The 20,612-nt window shown below is 37.4% G+C and overlaps 1 protein-coding gene and 1 long non-coding RNA gene across 4 annotated transcripts in view; one reads left to right on the top strand and one right to left on the bottom strand.

Moving 5' to 3' along the window:
• Positions 1-1,318: 1,318 nt before the first annotated feature.
• LOC102698477 (semaphorin-3F) overlaps positions 1,319-20,612 on the bottom strand; it is a 106,454-nt gene continuing 87,160 nt past the window's right edge. For all 3 annotated transcript variants that reach the window (XM_015347368.2, XM_006630710.3, XM_015347369.2), the window contains 9 exons: positions 16,237-16,306; positions 13,723-13,867; positions 12,559-12,781; positions 10,095-10,183; positions 9,075-9,116; positions 8,357-8,514; positions 7,765-7,832; positions 6,886-7,019; positions 1,319-4,611 (listed from right to left, as the gene is read on the bottom strand). In XM_015347368.2, coding sequence (XP_015202854.1) covers positions 4,177-4,611; positions 6,886-7,019; positions 7,765-7,832; positions 8,357-8,514; positions 9,075-9,116; positions 10,095-10,183; positions 12,559-12,781; positions 13,723-13,867; positions 16,237-16,306 — 1,364 coding nt within the window. In that variant the 3' untranslated portion in view covers positions 1,319-4,176. The remainder of the gene's footprint in view (positions 4,612-6,885; positions 7,020-7,764; positions 7,833-8,356; positions 8,515-9,074; positions 9,117-10,094; positions 10,184-12,558; positions 12,782-13,722; positions 13,868-16,236; positions 16,307-20,612) is intronic.
• Positions 4,586-6,384, top strand: LOC107077381 (uncharacterized). The gene is made up of 3 exons (XR_001478427.2): positions 4,586-4,675; positions 5,505-5,639; positions 6,273-6,384. It is a non-coding gene; the product is annotated as an uncharacterized lncRNA (long non-coding RNA).

Raw genomic sequence — 20,612 nt, 5'->3', positions numbered from 1 at the left:
AAAAACTGAGACCACATTTTCAGTAGTCATTTAATTTTGTGCTATTTGTTAACAAATCATTGGTTTATTTTTAAATGTACTTTTCTGCTAGTCTCCTTTTCAACTTGCTGCTTTAGAACTAACTATGCCATGTGTACCTGAGTTCAATGGCTGATAAACATTTCTGTCCTTGGAAACCTAAATTAAGAGTACTAGCAGCAAATGTAAAAGTAACTAAAGTGAATTTCATTAAAATTTGTATCCAATTGCTCATCTGTTCTTTGTATTCAGTTTTTATCTTAAATAACACAGGCTGCTAACATGTCATATCTTGTTTAAATTTCATGAAAAACCCTAGTAAACTCAGTTTGCCTGCCCGTGCTCATTGTGAGAAGTACTTTGATCTCCAATTGACCAAGGTATGTACAGTAGTATCCAGTTTTGAATAATATAGCATTCAGGAATTATTTTACTGGAAACAGTTTCTGTATTCTTATGCATTTCACAATAGCATTCAAAAAAGTTTATTTTTGTAATAACTTGTAAGGACAGTCTCTTAGGCTTGTGTTAAAGGGAACACTTTTCTCTTACACTGTATCGTGAGTGTTGTCTAGTGGACAGTGTTCTCTATCAGTTGGAATCCGGTTATATGGGTGACAAAGATCGTCATTTCCATCAAATCATGTTCAAAGTTTCTTGCTGCAGTTGTCTCATTTGTAGTCATGGGCAGTTAAGGTACAACAGTGTTGGTAGAGTTTGCATTGAAACAGGATAAGGACATCTGGCCTAGATGTTGCTATTTTGTTGATCACGAGGGTGACAATTGAGGATCTCAGATAAAAAACTAAACAGAGATGTTACTTTTGACAGGTATTCAGTTATGCGTGCATATTCCGTCCATCTGTATCTTTAGTGATGTTGAGTGCCACTCACTTTCTTTTACCACTAGAATGGTTTATTTCTGCGAGTTCAGTCGCAATATCATCATAGAAAGATACATGTAGCAAACATGATAACAGTTGCATTTCAGTTCTTCCAGCTGAACCTATCACTTTCCTGTAGGTGCCAATATATACTATACTAAGAACTGTCCTGCCCCTGTTGTGGATGGATTACAGCAAGACTGCACTGGTACAGGCTTGCAGTTGTATAGCTGGAAAAAAACATTCTGATTGACAAGACTGCTTGCCTGGTAGTATGTGATATTCCCTCACCCCAACCCAAAGTAGGCTTCTGTAAATCAGGGTCTATAGAGAGTGTCGTGTTTACAACTCCAATGGTGCAAATGAAAGGCACAAATTTAATGCACAAATCAAATGAAATGTAAAAGTAGTTTACATTTTTTTTTATAAAATATAGAGCTTTAATTTATTAGTGAGCAACATTAACAATGAGGGAGGGGGGAATCATTCACACAGAGCCATTACAGTAACATCACCTGTGCATTTTGTCTTATTCTGTAACAGAATAGTCTTTTTTAATAAACTAACTGCAAAAAAACGTAAAACAGATAAAACGCTATTTTTAAAATACCAAAAAAATGTACAACTTTGTGTTGTAGCTCTGTATTTTACTTAAGTAGTAAAAGTGAGAGCAGTCAGGTGCAATAGTTTCTACTGCTAACTCACTGTAGAACTGAAAAAGCAAAAAAAAAACGTTGCAATGTGCTTTACCTAGTGTAGTTTCTTAGGGTCTATAGGTCAGGATTGATGTTGGCATGTCACATTTCATTATTCACAATGAAAGCTGAAGTTCAATGTGTCCTCTTATTTCATTAACAGAGTACAGATTTTTTTCTTACATCTACAGTATATACAGTACATATAAATTTCATGCACACAATGAAAAGCCAGCTTCCCAACATTTTGGTATGTGAACACTTTTTTTTAAAAAGTCCTGGTATGCATAAAGTATATATATATACACACACATATATACATATGTAAAGCCAATATGTTGGTCATCTGTTGATGGGGAAAACAGGTCTTTTCATGAATAAAAATAATCAATATTGCTGATTTGAAGGGTTCAAGGCTTCCCCAGCTCTATTCCCGGCTCAGCTGTTCTTGTATTTTTGCACGAATAACAAACATTTTATAACTCACTCCACCTTTCCTATATTGTCAGAGATTGACTTCTTCCATCATTTATCCTCCTCCGGTCTTGAAATAGTTTTCTGAGGGTTTGAACGCTGTCCTCTGTTCAATTGGTGCTACTCCCTCATACATAAAATGGCCCAAATCAAGTCTAGTCCACTGAGTTTCTCCTAGATCTGGAGGAAATATTAATATCATTGAGAAATATCGATGGTCTTTAAGGGCAATATGCACAATTCAGGAATTTATAAAACTCGTGAGATCAGGAAAGAGGTTAAGTAACAACAGGCAAAACCAAATCTGAAGAGCTGGAGGTATAAAAATAATATTTTAATTCTAATTTGTACACTTAAACAGGTCAAAGTGAAACAAAAATAAAATAATCAGAAGGATTAAACCCAGAATTGAGTCCACTCTAAACGGTCCTCTAAGCTTCTTTCTTATAAAAAGAAAACAGCCTAAATAACAACAGATGAAGACGCAACTAAAGATTTAGAGCTTAGAAATTGCATAAAACCATGATAGTGATTTTTTTTTTATCAAGCCTTAAGTTCTCACAGTGTTCCCATGTTTGGAATTATTCCAAAAGAAAATACTAACACCTCAAAGACAAACAGTCATTCACATACATCAGATAAATTTCTTTTTTCTTCCATTTTTCTACAAATATATTGAAGACCAAATTTGATTAAAGCGTTTTGCCTTAACAAAAACCATGAAGGGTGAGAGGGATAAAGTGGGAACTCTAAAAATTCAGAATGCTATTTATTATGAAAAGGCAGCCCTAGCTAATTTTGTTCTTGGTAATAATGTACTTGAGCTTGTAATTAATAGTCAATGAAATAGTTTGTTAGGAGAAGTTCCATCTTTCTCTGAGAGACACAAATCTGCCTCCTGTTTCTACCAAAACCAGCTCTACTTTAATTAGTTCTGGTTTTTGATACAGCAGACACTGCACAACATTAGTGAAAATTCAAACTTTGCATTCCATTTTTCTTTAAATGTTTCTTGAGTCAACTGTATAACATATGTGAAAAAAGCTTAGAAAAGACCAATCTCCCCCCCCCCCCAGTCATTCCCCTCCCCTTTTATTACCAAGCAAAAATCCCATCCACAGTGTTTCAAAACCTCACTCAAGGTTTTGACAGAAAGCTCCGTCCATGTATTTGGATGCAACAAAATTATATATTTTGAAACACATAGCAACACAATGTTATTAAAATATTTTTGTGAATGTGCCCAAGTACCAGATATTAATAAGGTGGTGGCGGTGGGGGGGGTTTGAGTGAAAAAGTACAACATAGTGTAACATCCATTTGTCACAAAATGTACTTTGGTTCAATTAAAATTGTTAAAATCTATTTAAACTTACATACTGGTGCTGACCTCTACAGTAGCACTAAATAAATAACCAGCTGTGGCATTGATGCTGGTTATATACAGCTTTGATGGACTTACTTAACCAGTGCACAAATATCTGACTCTTAAGCTGTGAAATACTGGATATTTCCACACTTGCACCACTGAATCCCAAGGCACAGCATCAGGACACAGCTCTGCCTATTATAGCTTCCTCTCTTCCCAAAAGTTGCTCACCCAGGCATTATAAGATGTTCTCCCAATTACTCATGACCCTGTGGATTTCTGGAGCGATGTGTCCATCACAGCTTTCAGGGAGTTCCTGGTTCCATGTCATCTGGATAAACCCTTCCATCTCTGTCCCACTCCTATTCTCCTTATGAACAAATTCATTTCATCTCAATTTACAAAACCCTTTTATCGATACATTTGAGACAGGCTTACTATTCATTTTACACTTTCAACTTGACATAGAATTATTTCTTGTTCTTTTAAAGAGGGTAAAACGCAAGTTTTTATAATAAAATTAATAATAACATCAATAATAACAATAATATTTGCCCAGAAGGTACCTATACACAAAGAGCCTCTCCTATATTTAAGTACAAAGAAATCCACAGAATCATACTATGTACAACCTACAATAAATACTGTTTCATAATTTTTAAATTGTTAAAAGGAACAATTCTTTTAAGATTTAGCTCTCACGTCTGAGTCTTTGACTTTTGGGGGCTTGGCCTCCTCATGTTTGCTGCGTTGGGATCTGATCATCGTGATTCCGGCGATTGCGTGGTTTCTTCTGCTCCTTGAGTTCTTTCCCTCTCATAGCTCCCAACAGAGGGTCTTTGGGACTGGAGCTGCCCAGCTGCCAGTAGTCCTCACAGTACTGGTTGATGAGCCCCATCTCAGGTTGGCTCAGGATCTGGAGGAGGTCTTTGTACTGCCCTGCACTGGGGGTCCAGGGACTGGACTGTAATGGAGCAGCCACGGGGGCTCCAGATTCGGCCAGCACACTGTTGACCGCTCTGCTGGAAAGCACGATGAGCTGCAGGCGCACCAGCATGTGTTTGAAGTTCTTTTCGGTGGCCGTGCACTGGTACATGCCTGCGTCTGAAGGCTGCAGGGAGCGCAGGAGGAGGCCCTGTTCCGTCTTGAGGATACGTCCATCGGAGCGCATCTGGAAGGAGGGGAAGAACGTGAGAAGCAGCAACAACCCAGACCTCAGAAGCAGAACGCGAGAGGTAATTTCTTTAATGTCACTTTGTAGTCGCCAAGTTGGACTGGTTAAGAAATGGCTGTCACAGGAGGCTTTGCTTTTCTTCGGATGGATTTAGAAAAGTCCTCATGGGTTAAGAAATGGAAATTGAAGTGGTACCGTTACTCAGTTCACTTTTATCAGAAATAATGGGAAAACTTTTAGGAAGTGAAAGGGAAATAGCTAATGAATTAAAATTAGATTGAGTGTACATTTCCTTACATGTACTCACAAAAAAACGTTTTCATTGCGTTTCTATTTGATTAGGTTTAATATCATTTTTAAAATTCAGTTAGGTTAACTAGTATAAATTGCAAAATCGTCATGGTTTCAAAAATGAAACACTGAGACTATAGCAGCTCATTGTGAAAAAGATTTAAGGTACATTTTCCTCATTTAGAATATACATACCCTACATAAAGTGAACATGCTATTATGTTAAAATGACACAATTATCTATGAGCACCTCATTAAGACTACTGTGTATCAGTACAGCTCCCATGTCACAAACAAGATTAAATATTCAAAATTCTCAAAAGCCTTGCCAAAGTCAATCCATTGGATTTTGTTCAAGAATGAAACATGAACCAGAGGTCACAAATGAAACCTTTGGAGAAGTTCTTTTGAAACCGAAAAAGAGAAACTTTTCACCCAAAAGGTTGTGGAAAATCATGGCTTCTTTTAATAAATGGCTGAATGAGATGCTTGAATCAATTAGCTAATTGCAGTCAACCAAGCTAGATGGGCCCAATGTCCTCCTCTCATTTGTAACAATAGTTCTATTTTCATCTTCTTCTTATCCCTAAAAATATGAGCCCTTCATGTCCTGTGCCGTGGGACAGATTTTGTGAAGGGATGTTTCAAGTCGGGGATGAAAGCAGAACAGAGGAAATATTAAGGAAATGACGGAGCATATGTACATGCATCTTCAAGCAATCCAAAACGTAAATGTGAGTAAACTTCCTTTTTTGTGCTGGAGCGGTGACCACCTGTTTAAGTCTTCACAGCCCACAGCAGAACTGTTACAGGCACGTTTTTTGTCCATGGATTGCCTCATTGTTCTGACCAAAACACTCCACATTAGAGGCCTTGCTCCCAGTGCGTGCGTTGTTATTTTTGGACACGAGCGGAAAGTAAGTGCTTGGTCATGGCAGCCCAAGGTTCAGCAATCAGGGATGGCCATCAGGTTTGTTCTCAGGAAATGTGCCTGGAAATTAGCGGCTTTCATAAATGACATCAGACGGTTATTGGAGCGGAACGGTCCTCCCATAAGGCGCAGCACTCCCTTGTTTTCTTGACCACCAAAGATGGTACAGGCACAGGTCCTTTGTTCTTTTTGAGAAAAAGGATATTTTCTTTACCTCCTTTGGGCAATGACTAAGCCACTGTGTAGCTCACGCCAAGGTCTCCTCCTGGCAGTTAACTGTGCCAGTCAGTTCAAAGCCCAGCTTCCTCATTCAGCTGGGAACAGTACTGCTTCCCTCCCTGTTCCCCACCCAAAGTATAATATCCTAGTGAACCTACTCAAGTGTTCCATGTTAATATGACTAATAATATTTCTTAATCTTTTTTTTTATCAACAGTGTTGATATAATACATTACATACAACTCAAGGACTTGTTGAAATCCTTTGTTTCCTCTACCTGATGAAGAATACACACTATGGTACAACGAGGAACTGAAGTACATACTGAAAATGAGGTACATTCTGATATGTGCTGCTATGAAAATGTAGGCCAATAAGAGTGGTAGCATTTATAGTTGAAGGGAACAGTCAGGAGAAATGTGCAAGGAAAAGGATACATTGCTAACCTTTTTTAAAAATTTACAATGCGTAAAGTCTCTACAAAAACACTGTAGACCAATCTATCAATCCTTAAGTCTAGAATTTTCCTTCTTTCATTCCATGTTCTTTAGTGAGTGGGAGAGTTCCTTAACATACGTCATTCTAAGGACCTCGGTGCAAGTTATCTATTGTCTGCTGTGTTAAGACTGTTAAGTGCTGAGTGATGTTACCATGCCTTTATTTCTTTGATTAATACTGACCTTCAGCATACAGTTCACAAAGTTCATGCAGATATTGATACCAACAAAAAATGAAATGACACCTTTTTTAATGTCAAGAAGTATCCTTGCAAGAGAGGTCTCTCTCTCATCATGCCAGACTTCAGTCATATAGAGATACAGTATGCTTACCTCTTTCTTTCTCTCACTGTTCTCCTTCTGCAGATGCCACTTGACAGAAGCATGAGGAGACCTCGCCTGGCACTCCAGAAAAGTGCTACTGCCCTCCACTCCATATTGCACCATCTCCAGTGTGCTCTTATTGGCTGAAACACCCACAACATAGATTTCAGACACATTCAGCCTCAAGATCAATTTAGTCCATGTACTAAGACTATGCGCATCTTTCAGATCAGACATTCAACCATTTCTCGATAAGAGTAGGGAGTTATCCCGGTGTCCAGGCCAAATTTCCCCTCTCAGCCTTAATCTCCAAATTGTCCCCATGTATGATTGGCTTGTACTTGGCCTGCGATGGACTGGTGCCCTGTCCAAGGTGTACCCTGTCTTGTGCTTTTGTTTGCCGGGTAGGCTCCAGCTTCCCGCGACATCGTATGGTATAAAGCGGTTTGGCAAATGACATGACTAAGACTATCCATATTTTTTATATTTTATTATAATTGCTTTCTGATTGGTGTAATGTGTAATGGGGCTCATTTAAAAAAAACACAGTGTGTGGAAAACAAGGTTCACTGAAGAGTTTCTTCAGGAAAAAGTTTAATAGTTATTTGATTTTGCAATCACAAAACAATGATTAATATAAATGCAAATGAGAACCCAGGCTGAGCATTTCTGAAGATGAACATTTACAATTATTTTACCACACAAATTTGTGTGATTTTGTATTCCAATTCTCATAGGCAAAAATTTCAGTAAAAAGCACAAAAGACAAAGTGTGTTACAGGCGATTCTTAACACATGGACTGTTGCAAATGTAGTTTAGAACTGATGGTAGAGAAGGCTAACCTATAGACTTGGTTTAAGAAGACTATAGAGAAATCTGCTACATACCATTGGAGTTATAACCCCTGCACTGCCGGATGGGGTTTCCGTATTTCACATCTTGCCTTCTGCTGCGCCTGGAGGAGTTAAAGCAGTAAATATTTCTGAGAAATAAAGTAATGGTAAAAAAATCATTTGGAAGGGGGTCCCCATAAGAGGTAATGTTGGGGTTACATAATATAATGACAATGTCTGTGTCTAGTTCTGTTTACTTTGACTAAAACCATCTTGTATCTGTGTAGCTGAAATTTCAGGACACCTTCTCTCACCACTTGTGCTCTCAGTTCCTCTCAGAGAAGTAAAAAATCCTCTGGAGGTGGCTATACTGCCCCAGCAAGAGTGTAACACATACAGCCAAAATGTCAAGTGCTATAATGTCATGCACATGTTGCAATTGAGAATCACAGCACATGTTTTTTCCTCTAAACATAAAAACTCCAACACTGACTATGCAAGTATGACAATGGTTTGGCACAGGCATACAACTTAATTTTACTAGACAGCTCAGGCCTCAACCCAACCTCTCCAGAGAAAACCAAGAACATACTGTAAGACAGGCATCCAGAAAGGCAGAACTCTGGCTTTATTCTTTCTTGTTTACCTTTTGAGTGATGCTGAATACCGTGAGCAGGATTTCCCATCCCAGGCACAATAGGGATCCCGGGCCAGGCAGCAGTCGGCACAGGCTTCCCCGTAGACATCACACCGATGAAGGGCCAGGTGAGTTACCCCCGCTGTAGAAGAAACGTACAGCTGTTGCTGTAATAAAAGAACACAGATGCATTAGTAAAGGCAAAAGAACCCCTATATCTTGTGCTTTATTTTGGGAAGCTCCAAATTTCAGTTTAATGACTGCTGTTGTTGTGTAACTACCCTTGTGTTCATTATCAACTCATATTTGGAAGCATTATTATAATGCTTCTGAGTGTTTGTGCAGCCACTCTATAGGTATAGTAGTTTGTTCTTTCCCTTTGTACAGTACTTGCATTGTCACAGCTGACGTTTATACACTCTATGTTCCATTCTTTGACCTTAAATATGAAATTTAGTTTTACAGTAAAAGGGGAAACTTATTTTCCCCTCTACATTTGCTTACAGTAGTTTTCAGAAAGACATGTACAAGGTTTAATGGATTTCACAGCAGTAACAATAACTATCTGGTGTTGTGCAAGATCACAGATATCATGGTTTTACAATGAATTTTCTTTTGGAGAGAACCATTCAGAAAGTTGTGTAAATGACGGAGGCAGCATTTACTATTTCAAAGTTTGTAGGATGTAAAAAAAATGATGGATTTTGAAGCATATAAACACATTTACCCTTTTTGATGAAATTTTCATGGTTGTAATTGGGGTGGGTACCTGGAATATACAAGACAATTCTGTTTTTATACAAAAATAGGTTAAAAGCTCTGCACATTCATAGGTTTTTTTGTTATCTCATGATAATGCAGTATAATGCATTAGTAGAAATATGCTTATTAACATACTCATTTTAACTTAAATTTAATTTATTTGTGTCAAGGAGAAAAATGTGATTGTAGTAATATATGGTGTTTCAGATATATTGTTGACCTTGACAAACTTCAGAAGAGCATAATTCTCCCTTTTATTTTATTTAGCCAAGAATATATCCTTTGAGGTTGGCAGAATACAAGGCAGTAATAGTTAATAGGGTTTAGTTCTAAAAATACAGCTCAGTGAATCAATTGTCCTGGATAAAGAGAATCAATTGTTCCTTCAAGTGAATCACAGTTATGAAAACTTTTATATTATTTGGCATGTCATTAATACCCAGATTTCTGAAGAATCCAGATAAGATTTGTTCCCTTTCACTTTGACTGTTTCTAAGTATCTGTCTAGTTATAATTAGTTTTAAACACCTGACTGGTTTTTCTTTTGTGTAAATTCACTGTAAAATTTGTAAAAAAATAGCCCTCTCTTTTCATGCAAAAATGATATGCCTCATAGCCACTAGGATACATCTGTTTTACATTTGGTTTCAAACCTGTTATTTATAAAACTCAAACATTGGTTAAGCATGAACAAAATATCATCATTTATTAAAATATATCTGCAATGAAAGACTGTGGTTAAATGCTTATTTTCTCATCTGAGCTTTGCATTAAGAAAACTGTTTAATGCCAGATGGTATTTTTGGGTTTTGCAAAACAATGCAGATTGTCTGCTTGCAGATATTACTTAAAAATCATTTTCACAGTAAAGGGTTTTTATCTTCTATGCCTTGGTCATCAAAAGTCAAACTTCAGAGTGTTACTGTAAATATGAATTTCGGCCTAAACCCTTTCCAGTACAAGAATAAAAAAAACACAGCCTTACCTTGAAAACCTCCACCTCCTCCAGTATGAGTTCCTCAGTCTGCAGATCATCTTTTGGGAGCACAATTACTTTCTGAACAGTGCCTCGATCTGCAGAAGAATGGAAAATGTTGTAAGACCTACACTGGAGTAGATGCACCTTTCTCTTAAACAGATTATTCCTGTTACTGTACAGTATTTCTCGATCCTGTCTCTCATCCTGAATGTTTCTTTTTAGCTCTCACGTGTAGTGTCTTCTTGTATTGTCTTGCCGGCAAACCATACCAGCAAAACTAGCTTCTGCAAATCCCTAATCAAAAACACTACAACTTTAGAGAGCAGTATTATATTCATATTATACAAATACTCAACACATTAATACCTTAATTTAAACCACAACAATCTGTTGCATTTTCTGATTTTTAATCGTAACCTCCAAGAATACATTTCATTTGACTACAATTAGAACAGAAGCACTTGCTTTGTAGAATACATTACCTTGAATAAAAGCTGCACAAATTCAATATTGCCAGGCTTTTCAAAAAAGAACATTGAAAGCCTTTCATAAGAAACATTGGTTGAACAGTCAGTTCAGTTTTAAAAAGTGCAGACAGCTTGACTTTCTTGTCAGATAAAATTCATTAGTCTTTTAACTTCTAGATTCAACATGCAAGATCTGACACAAAGGCCCACACTGTACAAATGTAAATTAACACTTTTGTTTAAACTAAACCATGTTTAGGGAGAGTGATGTAATTTCTCTTTAAAGGCTCAATGCAATGTAACAAAAGACTTGGTGGGAATGAAAACTGCAAACACCAGAATAATGGATATATTGTAGCCTCTTATTCCCTAAAGGCATTTAAAAACTCTATTTGCAAAGACTCACATATGCTAAAAATGCTTGTTGCTAATTGTCCACATTGAATTTAAAAAAGTGAAATCCATTCATACTCTTCAAAAATTAATTATGAGTAAAAAATAAAACTCCTATTATGGTTTGCAGTATCAATCTCCCCTAGGCTGCCCTGGGCAGGGAGCATTCAACCTCTCAGTCAGTCTGTAAAAGTCAAGTTAATCCCCAGGATCTCAACTGCTCTGTCAAATCAGAGCCTGGGTGCAGAGTTGGACTGTCAGTTCTTGTTTTAAGGTAGATTATGTTATAATTTCACAAGGGCTTCGGTTCCTTAATGGCTTGAGTTTGAGATACAGCTCTTGTTGCTACAGGGCACAAGTGTTGTGCACCAAGATATGCTCAGTTTAGAGATATTCTAAATTAGAGATATTGGTTCCGTTTTTAAAAGGCGAGTACAATGTTGCTTAATAAACTGATATTTAAAAGGACCACCTTATCTGTCATAAGTTAAAAGGTCAACAGTCTCTATCCAGTTTTCATTAACAGCACATTTTCTTTTAATCATCAGATACTGATGGCTTATTTTAGTTGTACAAATGTGCAGACATAGAATTGATGTAACACACATATTAATGTTGAATACACTTGAATAGGTTGACTGAAACGCATATGCTTTTGGCCCTATCGACTTCTTTGGCTTTTTCAAGGTTTACCAATACTATGTTAAGTGAGGTAGAAATCTGGAAGATACAGTCAACGGACTACTTCTAACTGGTCCGAGCCTTTTGGTTCCATGGCATAGCGTTATAGTCCCTGACAGCAAAAAAAAACTTAGTAACTTAACAAAGAATCAGTGTTTTAAATCAGTATCTAAACGCCAGTGAAGACCAGAGTGACATCTTTTACAAGCTGTATCTGTGAACTCTCTGAAATTAGACATTTGAGATGGAGGCTGTTTTCCCCAGCTGTGGCTCCTGGCATGGAGACTAGCACCAGCTGGGTGAATAAAAGACCTCGTGTCAGGAACGAATTGAATTGTGATGCCCTTCATTTTGACAGTTGTTCGCCTTGTTTAATTTGTCTTTAAACACACCCTACTTTCAGGCCAATACAAGTGAAAAAGGAGTTTACCTGCAGCCGCAGGATGGCATTCGTTTTGGATCACTGAGGGTCAGGCATTTTAAACGGATTATGTCATCATTTTGTGATTTCTAGGTGGCTAGTCCCTGTACTGGAGAGCCACAATGGTGCAAGTTTTCTTTTTACTATTAAATTCAATTTCTGATCACCTTCATTGAGTTGCGCTAGATTTGCGCAGTCACGTTAAGAGATAATCAGAATGAAAACATCACCCTGTTGGTCTAAAGGACAACGGCTGGCCATTCCGGACTTAACTGAATCAACTAATTCAATAACTTGATGTTCATTCATGTGTTCCAATTCTTTAAATGCTAATGATTAAATGTTGACCTTTATAAATCATAAATTATTGTGGCTTTCCAATTCTGGTTTGGTCACTTTTGGATTATGTGTTCTCGTATATACATATATTTTACTTAAGCCCATTTTGGGAATAAAAGTAATGAAAACTTTTAATGATTTTAAATTGATATGGAGGTTAAAAACTTACCAGTTCCCAGGAAGAGCACTTCATAGCTCCCATCTGCTGCAGTGACTTGGTCCACAGTGATTGTGGTGAACTCATAATCTACGTTGGTTCTCACCACTAGGGGGCGCTTGTGCACTGGGTACACGGCATTGTACATGGTGGGATGGTTCCGCATGAAGTTAATCACCTCGTCAGGATAATCCTTGGTGGATTTCATGTTGGGAGTGAAGGTTCCTCCTGGGCACTGCAGATCAGACCACGTAGAGAGAACTTAGAACACCAGATCTCTTAAGGATTCAATTTAACATTCCTTTTTCAAACACAAGACTGAGCTCCAAGCTAAAAAAGGCTGCATTTTAATTGGTTTCACCCTTAGGAGAACTCTTAACATTCCCACTCCCCAACTCCACTACTGATTTGGAACCCACAAAGTAGACAACGATTCAAATGACATTTTTAACAACAATTTTCCAGTGTTGTCTATCCACTGGATTTAATGAGCTATAAAACTTCTCCACATGCTACTCCACATAGCACAAATAATGAAGCTGATGGTACTTAAAGAAAACAAGTTTTCATTTGAATCTTTGGCACAAATGGACCCTTTTGCAGCCAACCTGGAGAAAACAAGCTAAAAGTTGGATGAGTGTAACAAATGAAACCCTAAAACCGAGTCATGGGTTGCCAGTGCTTTATCCTTGGATAGACAAAGGGCTTCTGTTTCAAAAAAGCAAAGCTTTAAAGTTCCAAAACCTGTCTGGCATTGACTGTGCACTAGTGAGATCATTGGAGGTCTCATATCATTTAAAATTCACAGCTATTTCATTTTCATGTATAGCACCTCATTATTTTAAAAATAAATCCTAGTGAGATTTATACCTTCCTATAATGGGGCTGAAAAGGAAAGAATGATTTAAGTTTGGTTAGTGTTAAATACTTTTTTAAACACGTTGAGCAACTTTCAGATAACTGCAACAAAGCACAAAAAGGAGGAGTGTATATCCAGTGTATATACACAGTGTATATCCAGTAGGTTGGCCCTGTGTAACAGGTGGGGGGTGTTACGAATGTCTCTATGGAGATGATGGACATTTTCCACAGGTGTGGAAGAGATGAAAATAACAAATTTAACAATCAATGAGTTGATGACAACGAGGTTAAGATGGGAGGAAATAGTGAACTTACTGTCCCAGGTCGAGGATAAGGGATCTTCCCAGTGTAGGCTACCCATTGGTAGTTGGGTCCCTCTTTGTGAGCAAATGGTCCATTGAACACCATTCGGATATCTGCCATCGAGTAGACGCATACTGCTGAACCTTTGAACACTGACCTGGAAGGTGAAACCACAATGCTGTCAGTGTGTGCTGGGGTAACTGATCCATTATAAAAAGCACAACCATTGTTTTCTGTGTCTTTCCACACGCCATTCACTGACGACAGGAAAATAGGTCAGTGCTCATCTCTCACAGAAAGAGATGAATACAAGCTGAGCAGTCCATTCAGAACGGAGCAGAAATACAGTATGTAAAATGATTTCAAAAAACATCTCTATGAGAGACCTTTTCTCATACTTTCTCAAAATCAATTATCGTGTCAATAATCACTGCTGGTTTACTTCTTTTTTGACAGTTTAGTTACCCAGGCTTATTATACATGACAGCTGATGGCTTGCTGTTAAAGATATCCTAGGGAGAATAGCTAATTCACAGGAAGCTCACCTGTGGTTTGTTAGAGATTTCTTTTTGTTCTATGTAGTCTTAATAAACCAGGTTTTGCTTTAATTTCTAACTGCATAGCTTAATTTAACAGTGTTTTATTCATGAACTGCAAATGTAATGAGTTTATAATGTAAAATATTACTTTTAAAAGTACACATACCACTGCATATTTAGCGATCCATTTATTTATACACTCTTGAATTCATTTTCAGCCAAAGCAGAGAACAATAGCCAATTCAGTGTCAACTTCTGGGAAACAAGATCTCTTGCATGATGAGTTTGTAAGCCCTCAATTCATATCAGATGCCCAGATATTTAAGACAGTTCTAGAAATGTCTTGTCTGCCTTCTTTGATTCTTCTATTTTCTCAATTTTCAGCAGTGTACCATGTTCTTTTTCATCTTTCTGTTACCTTTGCAGTTTTCAAACTGGCCCACATGTCTTCACATGATAGTTAGGTTACTTAGGTTTTGATGAAACCTGTGGTCTGTTGTATAACTGAAGTTTGTAGTTAAACAGTACTGTTAAATGTGTTTATTTCTGTTACCTTACATTCTGATTCCGGGCATAAGGCTACTGTAGACTTGTTGCCTATAATCCTGTGTTTTGGAATGTCTGGTGAATGATATCTTCCCATATATCATTTAAAGTCTGATATGGAAGAAGCACCTATAAAGATCTTACACGGAAATCCCATATCAGCTCTGGGATAATAAGTAAGGCTCACATCCTGATACAGATGTCTACTGCCTAAACAAACCAGAAGTCCTCAGGTAAAAAAAAGTGCACTCAGTTTAGCTAGGAAACCATGAATCTAACTGAGTGTTCAATCTAAAGGCACTTAATATCCATCAACTACAGACTCAATGACTAATCAATACACGTATTCAGGTCTAGTAGACTAGTCTGCCTGGAATACCTGAAATGGACCAAATAAGGATGGTAGAAAGGATACTTGTTTTCATTTTTTATCTTTTATCTTAAGACGTTAAGCTTAATTTATTGAAATACATGAAACCCTTGACATTGATGTCAGGGTAAGCAACTTAAAATCCAGAAGCACTTGTTCTTTGTCAATTGATATGAAGACCTACTTACAACACTTAACCTAAAAAACCCAGAGACGTCAGTCCCACTAGGTGTCACTTGCCTGCCCACTGCAGCCTCAGAGTGATCAAACTGGGGTTAAAATGGGGTTGAAACCAAAAACACTGAAGGTACAGTCAAAAAACCGCAACCATCTACTGCAACTTAAGACAACATAGAGGGATACTTGTCACTTGGTCTTTCCAAACAATTTCACTGCCGGTCTTTAATACAGGCAGCACTTTATATTATATATTGATCCTGATAATTAGAATTTAAATAATTAGTGCACCGATGGTAACCAAATTGATTCTACAATGCGAAAGTAGTAGATTTGTAAGAGAGTCACAGATCTAGTAGCCTACACAAATAAACAAACTCTGATTTCATCCACAATATACATATATTAATGCAATCCCTGATCCCCATCACGCATGGGGTTCAGGGGGTTACCCGCGCCTGTCGACAAAGGGTAGACACATGCTGATCCATTCAGTGTGGCATGTGTGCAGCCCCGGACATCGGAGGGGCATCACAGACCTGTTATTGCTCCATCTCATGTGGCTGAACGCCACTAGTCCAAGGTCCTTCAGAGAATATGTTTAAGGCTAATGCTTAGAAACGTAAACTACTTTAATCATTATCCTGAGGCACTCTGGAAAAAGTTGATTCTTGCACACTGTGTGTATATTCTGTAAATTCATCAGAGAAACAAGGCGGTATGACAACCATTGAAAAGGCATTTGTTACCATACCAGTGGGCGTTTTAAAGCTTGGAATGTTCAGTCCATTTTCAGTGTTCACGGGTGATATCATGCAGACAGATTCCTGTGTAACCCAGAGCTGGCAGAAATTATCCATTGATAATTTAGAAGAAAGCACAATGGCAACTCACCCTGATACAGAGAAGACGCCATAGATGACTGGATTTTTGGTGTCCTGGGTCTGTTGTATGTAGACGTCTCCTGCCACACAAAAAAGAACCACATAAGGTGATCTATGTTATTAGGTGACAATACTGATGTATCACTGAGCTCATTTTAATCCAGACTACACAACAGATACTGCATTATTTCTGGCTTTGGGTAACAAAAGATTGGGTAGGGAGTTAGGAATTTTACAATCTAAAGAATTGAGATTGTCAGCCTAGTAGGACTGTAAGGATTACTGGAAGAGATACTCCATCAGCGTGCAGTCAGCGCTTGAAGATAAATGAACCAGTGAGACCATGTCTTTCTTCCAGGGAGTACCAGTTACAGCCCAGCATCGCACTCCCAAGTGAAGCCTGGCACTAGGCCCCAGAAGAAAGTACTAGAGAATCATTTCCAAAGAAATGTGTTAACCGCTCAGGCAGAAAAGCAAAAACAGAGTGAAAAGGGAGCACATTGTCATCATAAAAAATGGAAAAACAGCAAAGCATAGCTGTAAACCCTGATTTCAGCACATAGTCATCCTCTCCAGTTGTGAGTTCAGGGAAATGGGAATAATCCTATTTTGCATACAACAATCATTTATATATGCAGACATTCTTCTAGTAATACACAACTAACAGGTTTATTACATGCAATTTTCTGAACAGAATAGATACAGGATTATAAGCATTTTGAAAAATGCCTTGTAAAAATTATGCAGAAAAGAGATTTTTCTTGTCTATGCCCATATTCTCATCCCCTAAAAATGTGGTATCTCCGTATGTACAGTAATTAGGCTATTATTGTGAATATATATGTAAACAAAGGCATTTTGGGACCAACAGTAATAAATCAGACATACATTACAGTATTTTGTCTGCTAGTTTAAAATTCTAAACTAAAAAAAACAACAGACTGTCGGTTAATTGAGACTCAGGTAGGACATACTGCCATTGTAGTATGAATGGTCAACATTGAACGTATGATCGGTGGTCCTTTAACCTGAAAATCATGTGTTCTGCCAAAAATGTGTTGCCATAAGCACACAAATACTTACGGCATTATTTTTTTTACCTTGGTAGTGTTTGCAGGGTAATTATGTTTGACGGTGAAATAAATTTAAAATACAGTTATAGTGCAATTGTTTCAGTTTATCTCAACCGTAGCATTGGTTTTTACATTTGAGGAAAAGATAGTCCATCCCAAAATCAGCAATGAATATGAAATAGTAAAGTCTAATCTGTTTTGAAAATATTTCGGTTGTGACAAAAGCCAAATTTGATTATACAGAGAACAAACATCCTCCACAAACTTTCCTAGTAAAAACGTCAAGACAATCGACTGTAGTCAGACTCACAAGACAAATTCCGATCAATTCATGTAATGTAAAGAAGACATGCTTGTAACTTCAGTAATATGGAAAAAAAGGTAATCCAGGGATAAAAATGAAGACATATCTTCACCCTGTTCCCTTATATCAACAGGAGTTTCGAAACCTCCGACTTCAGGGTTCATAGTTTACAATTCAAAGTTTTTTTTTACTGACTGATATAAATAACAGCGAAATTACAGCAGAACCAGCAATAACAGCACAATACAATACAAATAATTGTGTATATTAATTTATGCACATTTAATAAAAAATGTTAAAAAGTGTGAAACTGATATTAATATTTCTTCCACATTACTGTATTGTTCTGTTAAAATTATCCTTTTGTACAAAATAAATTGCTAACTTTGTACAGATGCATTTTTAAGATAAATCCTAAGTCTGTATTAACTACCTCTATGCCACCATGGGCTCCTTCACGAGAAGCCTCAGCTTTAAACCACCGAAAAGACTCGCTATCTATTTCCTGGATTGTATGCAGTTGTGGAAACAAGAAAGCAGAAAAATGAAATATGGTTCATAGTGAAGGTTTCAGGCTCATGTACAAGCTGAATTATATTTAGGATGTTGTTAAAAAGAAGCCCTGAAATGTGTTCTCAGATAACCATCATTATTAATAAAACATCACCCAGAGTGAAAATTCGTGGGTGTTGAGTGAGAGCATCAGGTCTGTCCGGCAATCTCAATTACACTGGTGTAACAGGAAGAAGATTGACCGTTTCAGGCAACTTGTCAGGGAAGTGAGGATCAGAGATCTCTCCAAGCTGATAGTTCCTATTTTACTTCTTCCAGTCCACAATCATACTTTCTGACTGTGTCCTTTCAAGGGGATTCAAAGGCTCCTATATTAGATAGATATCAGAAAGCCAGATTGTCCTTGAAATAGGTTTACACCTTCTCCCAACACTCAATAACCAACTAAGTTGTTTCTAAACTGCACTATTTGTTTACAGATTCCCACATTCCACACTACAGGTTAACATCTCTTTAGCCCGATTTTCACCTCCATTTATCCATAAGGACCCACACAACCCCTTTTTCTTGTTCTGCGGATTCTCATATTCCTGGTCTCTACCTCATTCCTCCACATACCGTAAGGCTGCTCCACAGCTGAAAAGCAAATGTACTTTGTCCTAAACTTTACCTGTTTCCTTGCAGCTCTCCTTCTTAAGCTGCTCCTCACTCTAGCCTACATACTGTACACACATACATATGTAGGAAGATACACATGGTCAGTCTGCCCCTAATTTAATGTCCTATTTGTCTCAAAACACCTTAGTTCAACTGAAAAAATCATGAGGTCTAACTGCAGATTTTGTGGGGTACAATCCAAAAAAATCTGAAACTTTGAACAAGCACGTTCTTATATACTATAATAAAACAGCTTTTGTTATTTGCTCTTTTCTAAACAACTGCATTATAGTTTGAAACTATCCACTATATAAAAATCCACTGTAGCTTTTACTTGATAAATGTACTCATTTTAATCTTGATTTGAGATATTGTTAAATTCCATCATTGCTATGTTGGATTTGTTTTACTGCATGAGCTCAAAATGTTCTCATGCAGCCGTGAAACTCAATACGTTGTGAAAATATCTAACTTGCCACATGAATAGGAGTAAAACCTAACATATTTGACCAAAACATATTGTACAAAGCAATGCTTAATTCAATTCCCTTAATGACGGATCAGTGAGAAGAAAGTATATACTGTAGCTTTTAGACAGGCGTTTGTCTTTGTGTTTGTCCCTTACTCTTGTTAGATGATGACACTAATCTGGGCAGAAAAGTATCTGCTTGGCTGCACTGACTGCAGCTGAAAAGTTGCTGGCACTGTGTTAGAAGCCTCTCCATTCTTTCTACGGGTATCATGGGATTCTGGCTATCTTGATGTTATTTATAAGAATCTCTCAAGTGCTAGGATCCATGGTGCCGGGGGGGGGTTTAGGTTGTGGACTACTGCCGACAGTCAAAGCCTCATTGCAGTGTAACTTTCTAGCTTCTTATCCACATTTTAGGGTCCTCAAGTAGAAATGTGGAAAGGGGGACAAGTAAAGGGATTTTGGCGCAGTGGGGAATTGTTATGCTTTGTCTTGTCCTTTGGTATGCTTGAAAACTAAAAAAAAAACATTTTTTTCCCTACCACAAAGATGCATGCCTCTATTAATTAAGCTGAAGAAGGTTGTTTCCAAAACTCTTTTTTTTTTTTAAAAAATATTTTGGTATTGGTTTACTCATTGTCCCAAGTGCAAGCAAAGAGAAACCGACTGAAGTAAAAAAAATGTTGAAGTATTATATAATAAATACTTCCAGTTAGGTTTTGGCATTAGTGAATTTGTTATTGTTGCATTAAGTATTGTTGCATTAATTTCTGAGAAGAGAGACAGGTATAGCGAGTGGGGAGGGGCAAGAACAAGAAAAGGAATTAACATTTGGCAAACAAAACAGAGAAATTCATAATATATCTGACGCCAGCTTGACAGACCTCTGGGCTATAGACGGAAAGAAAAAAGAATAAAAAGGGAAACTTGGAATGTGCTACATTATTTAGTTATCTTAGGATTTCTTTTGGTGTGTCCAAACAACGATAAATTCTAGCTTTGCTAGTACTTGTTTCCTTTCACCCTAAACAGCTTTAAAAAACAGAGGATTAAACCTGTGGACAACTGGCGGGTAGGTCTTTGAAATCTATTCCTACAGAATCACATGAATATGCATCTAAATTATCATTCATATTTTACATTAACTGGACTCTCCATCAGAGCGAGCTTTTGAAAATCAACTTTTTCATTGTTTTATTGTTTTATTGATAGAAAAGACAGCTACTTTAAATTAAGTGAAAGTCTTTGATAGCTTGTGTCATAGTGGTGATTTGTGTTTCTGGAACCACATCTATACAAACTGCGTGCCAAGTCTTTATTTAATTTTGCAGCCTTTGTCATAATTTCATTTTGAGTGTACAGTATTT

Source organism: Lepisosteus oculatus, chromosome 4, assembly GCF_040954835.1.
Source record: "Lepisosteus oculatus isolate fLepOcu1 chromosome 4, fLepOcu1.hap2, whole genome shotgun sequence".
Lineage (NCBI taxonomy): Eukaryota > Metazoa > Chordata > Actinopteri > Semionotiformes > Lepisosteidae > Lepisosteus > Lepisosteus oculatus.
Note: the sequence above shows the minus strand (reverse complement) of the source record. Positions and strands in the feature narration are given on the sequence as shown.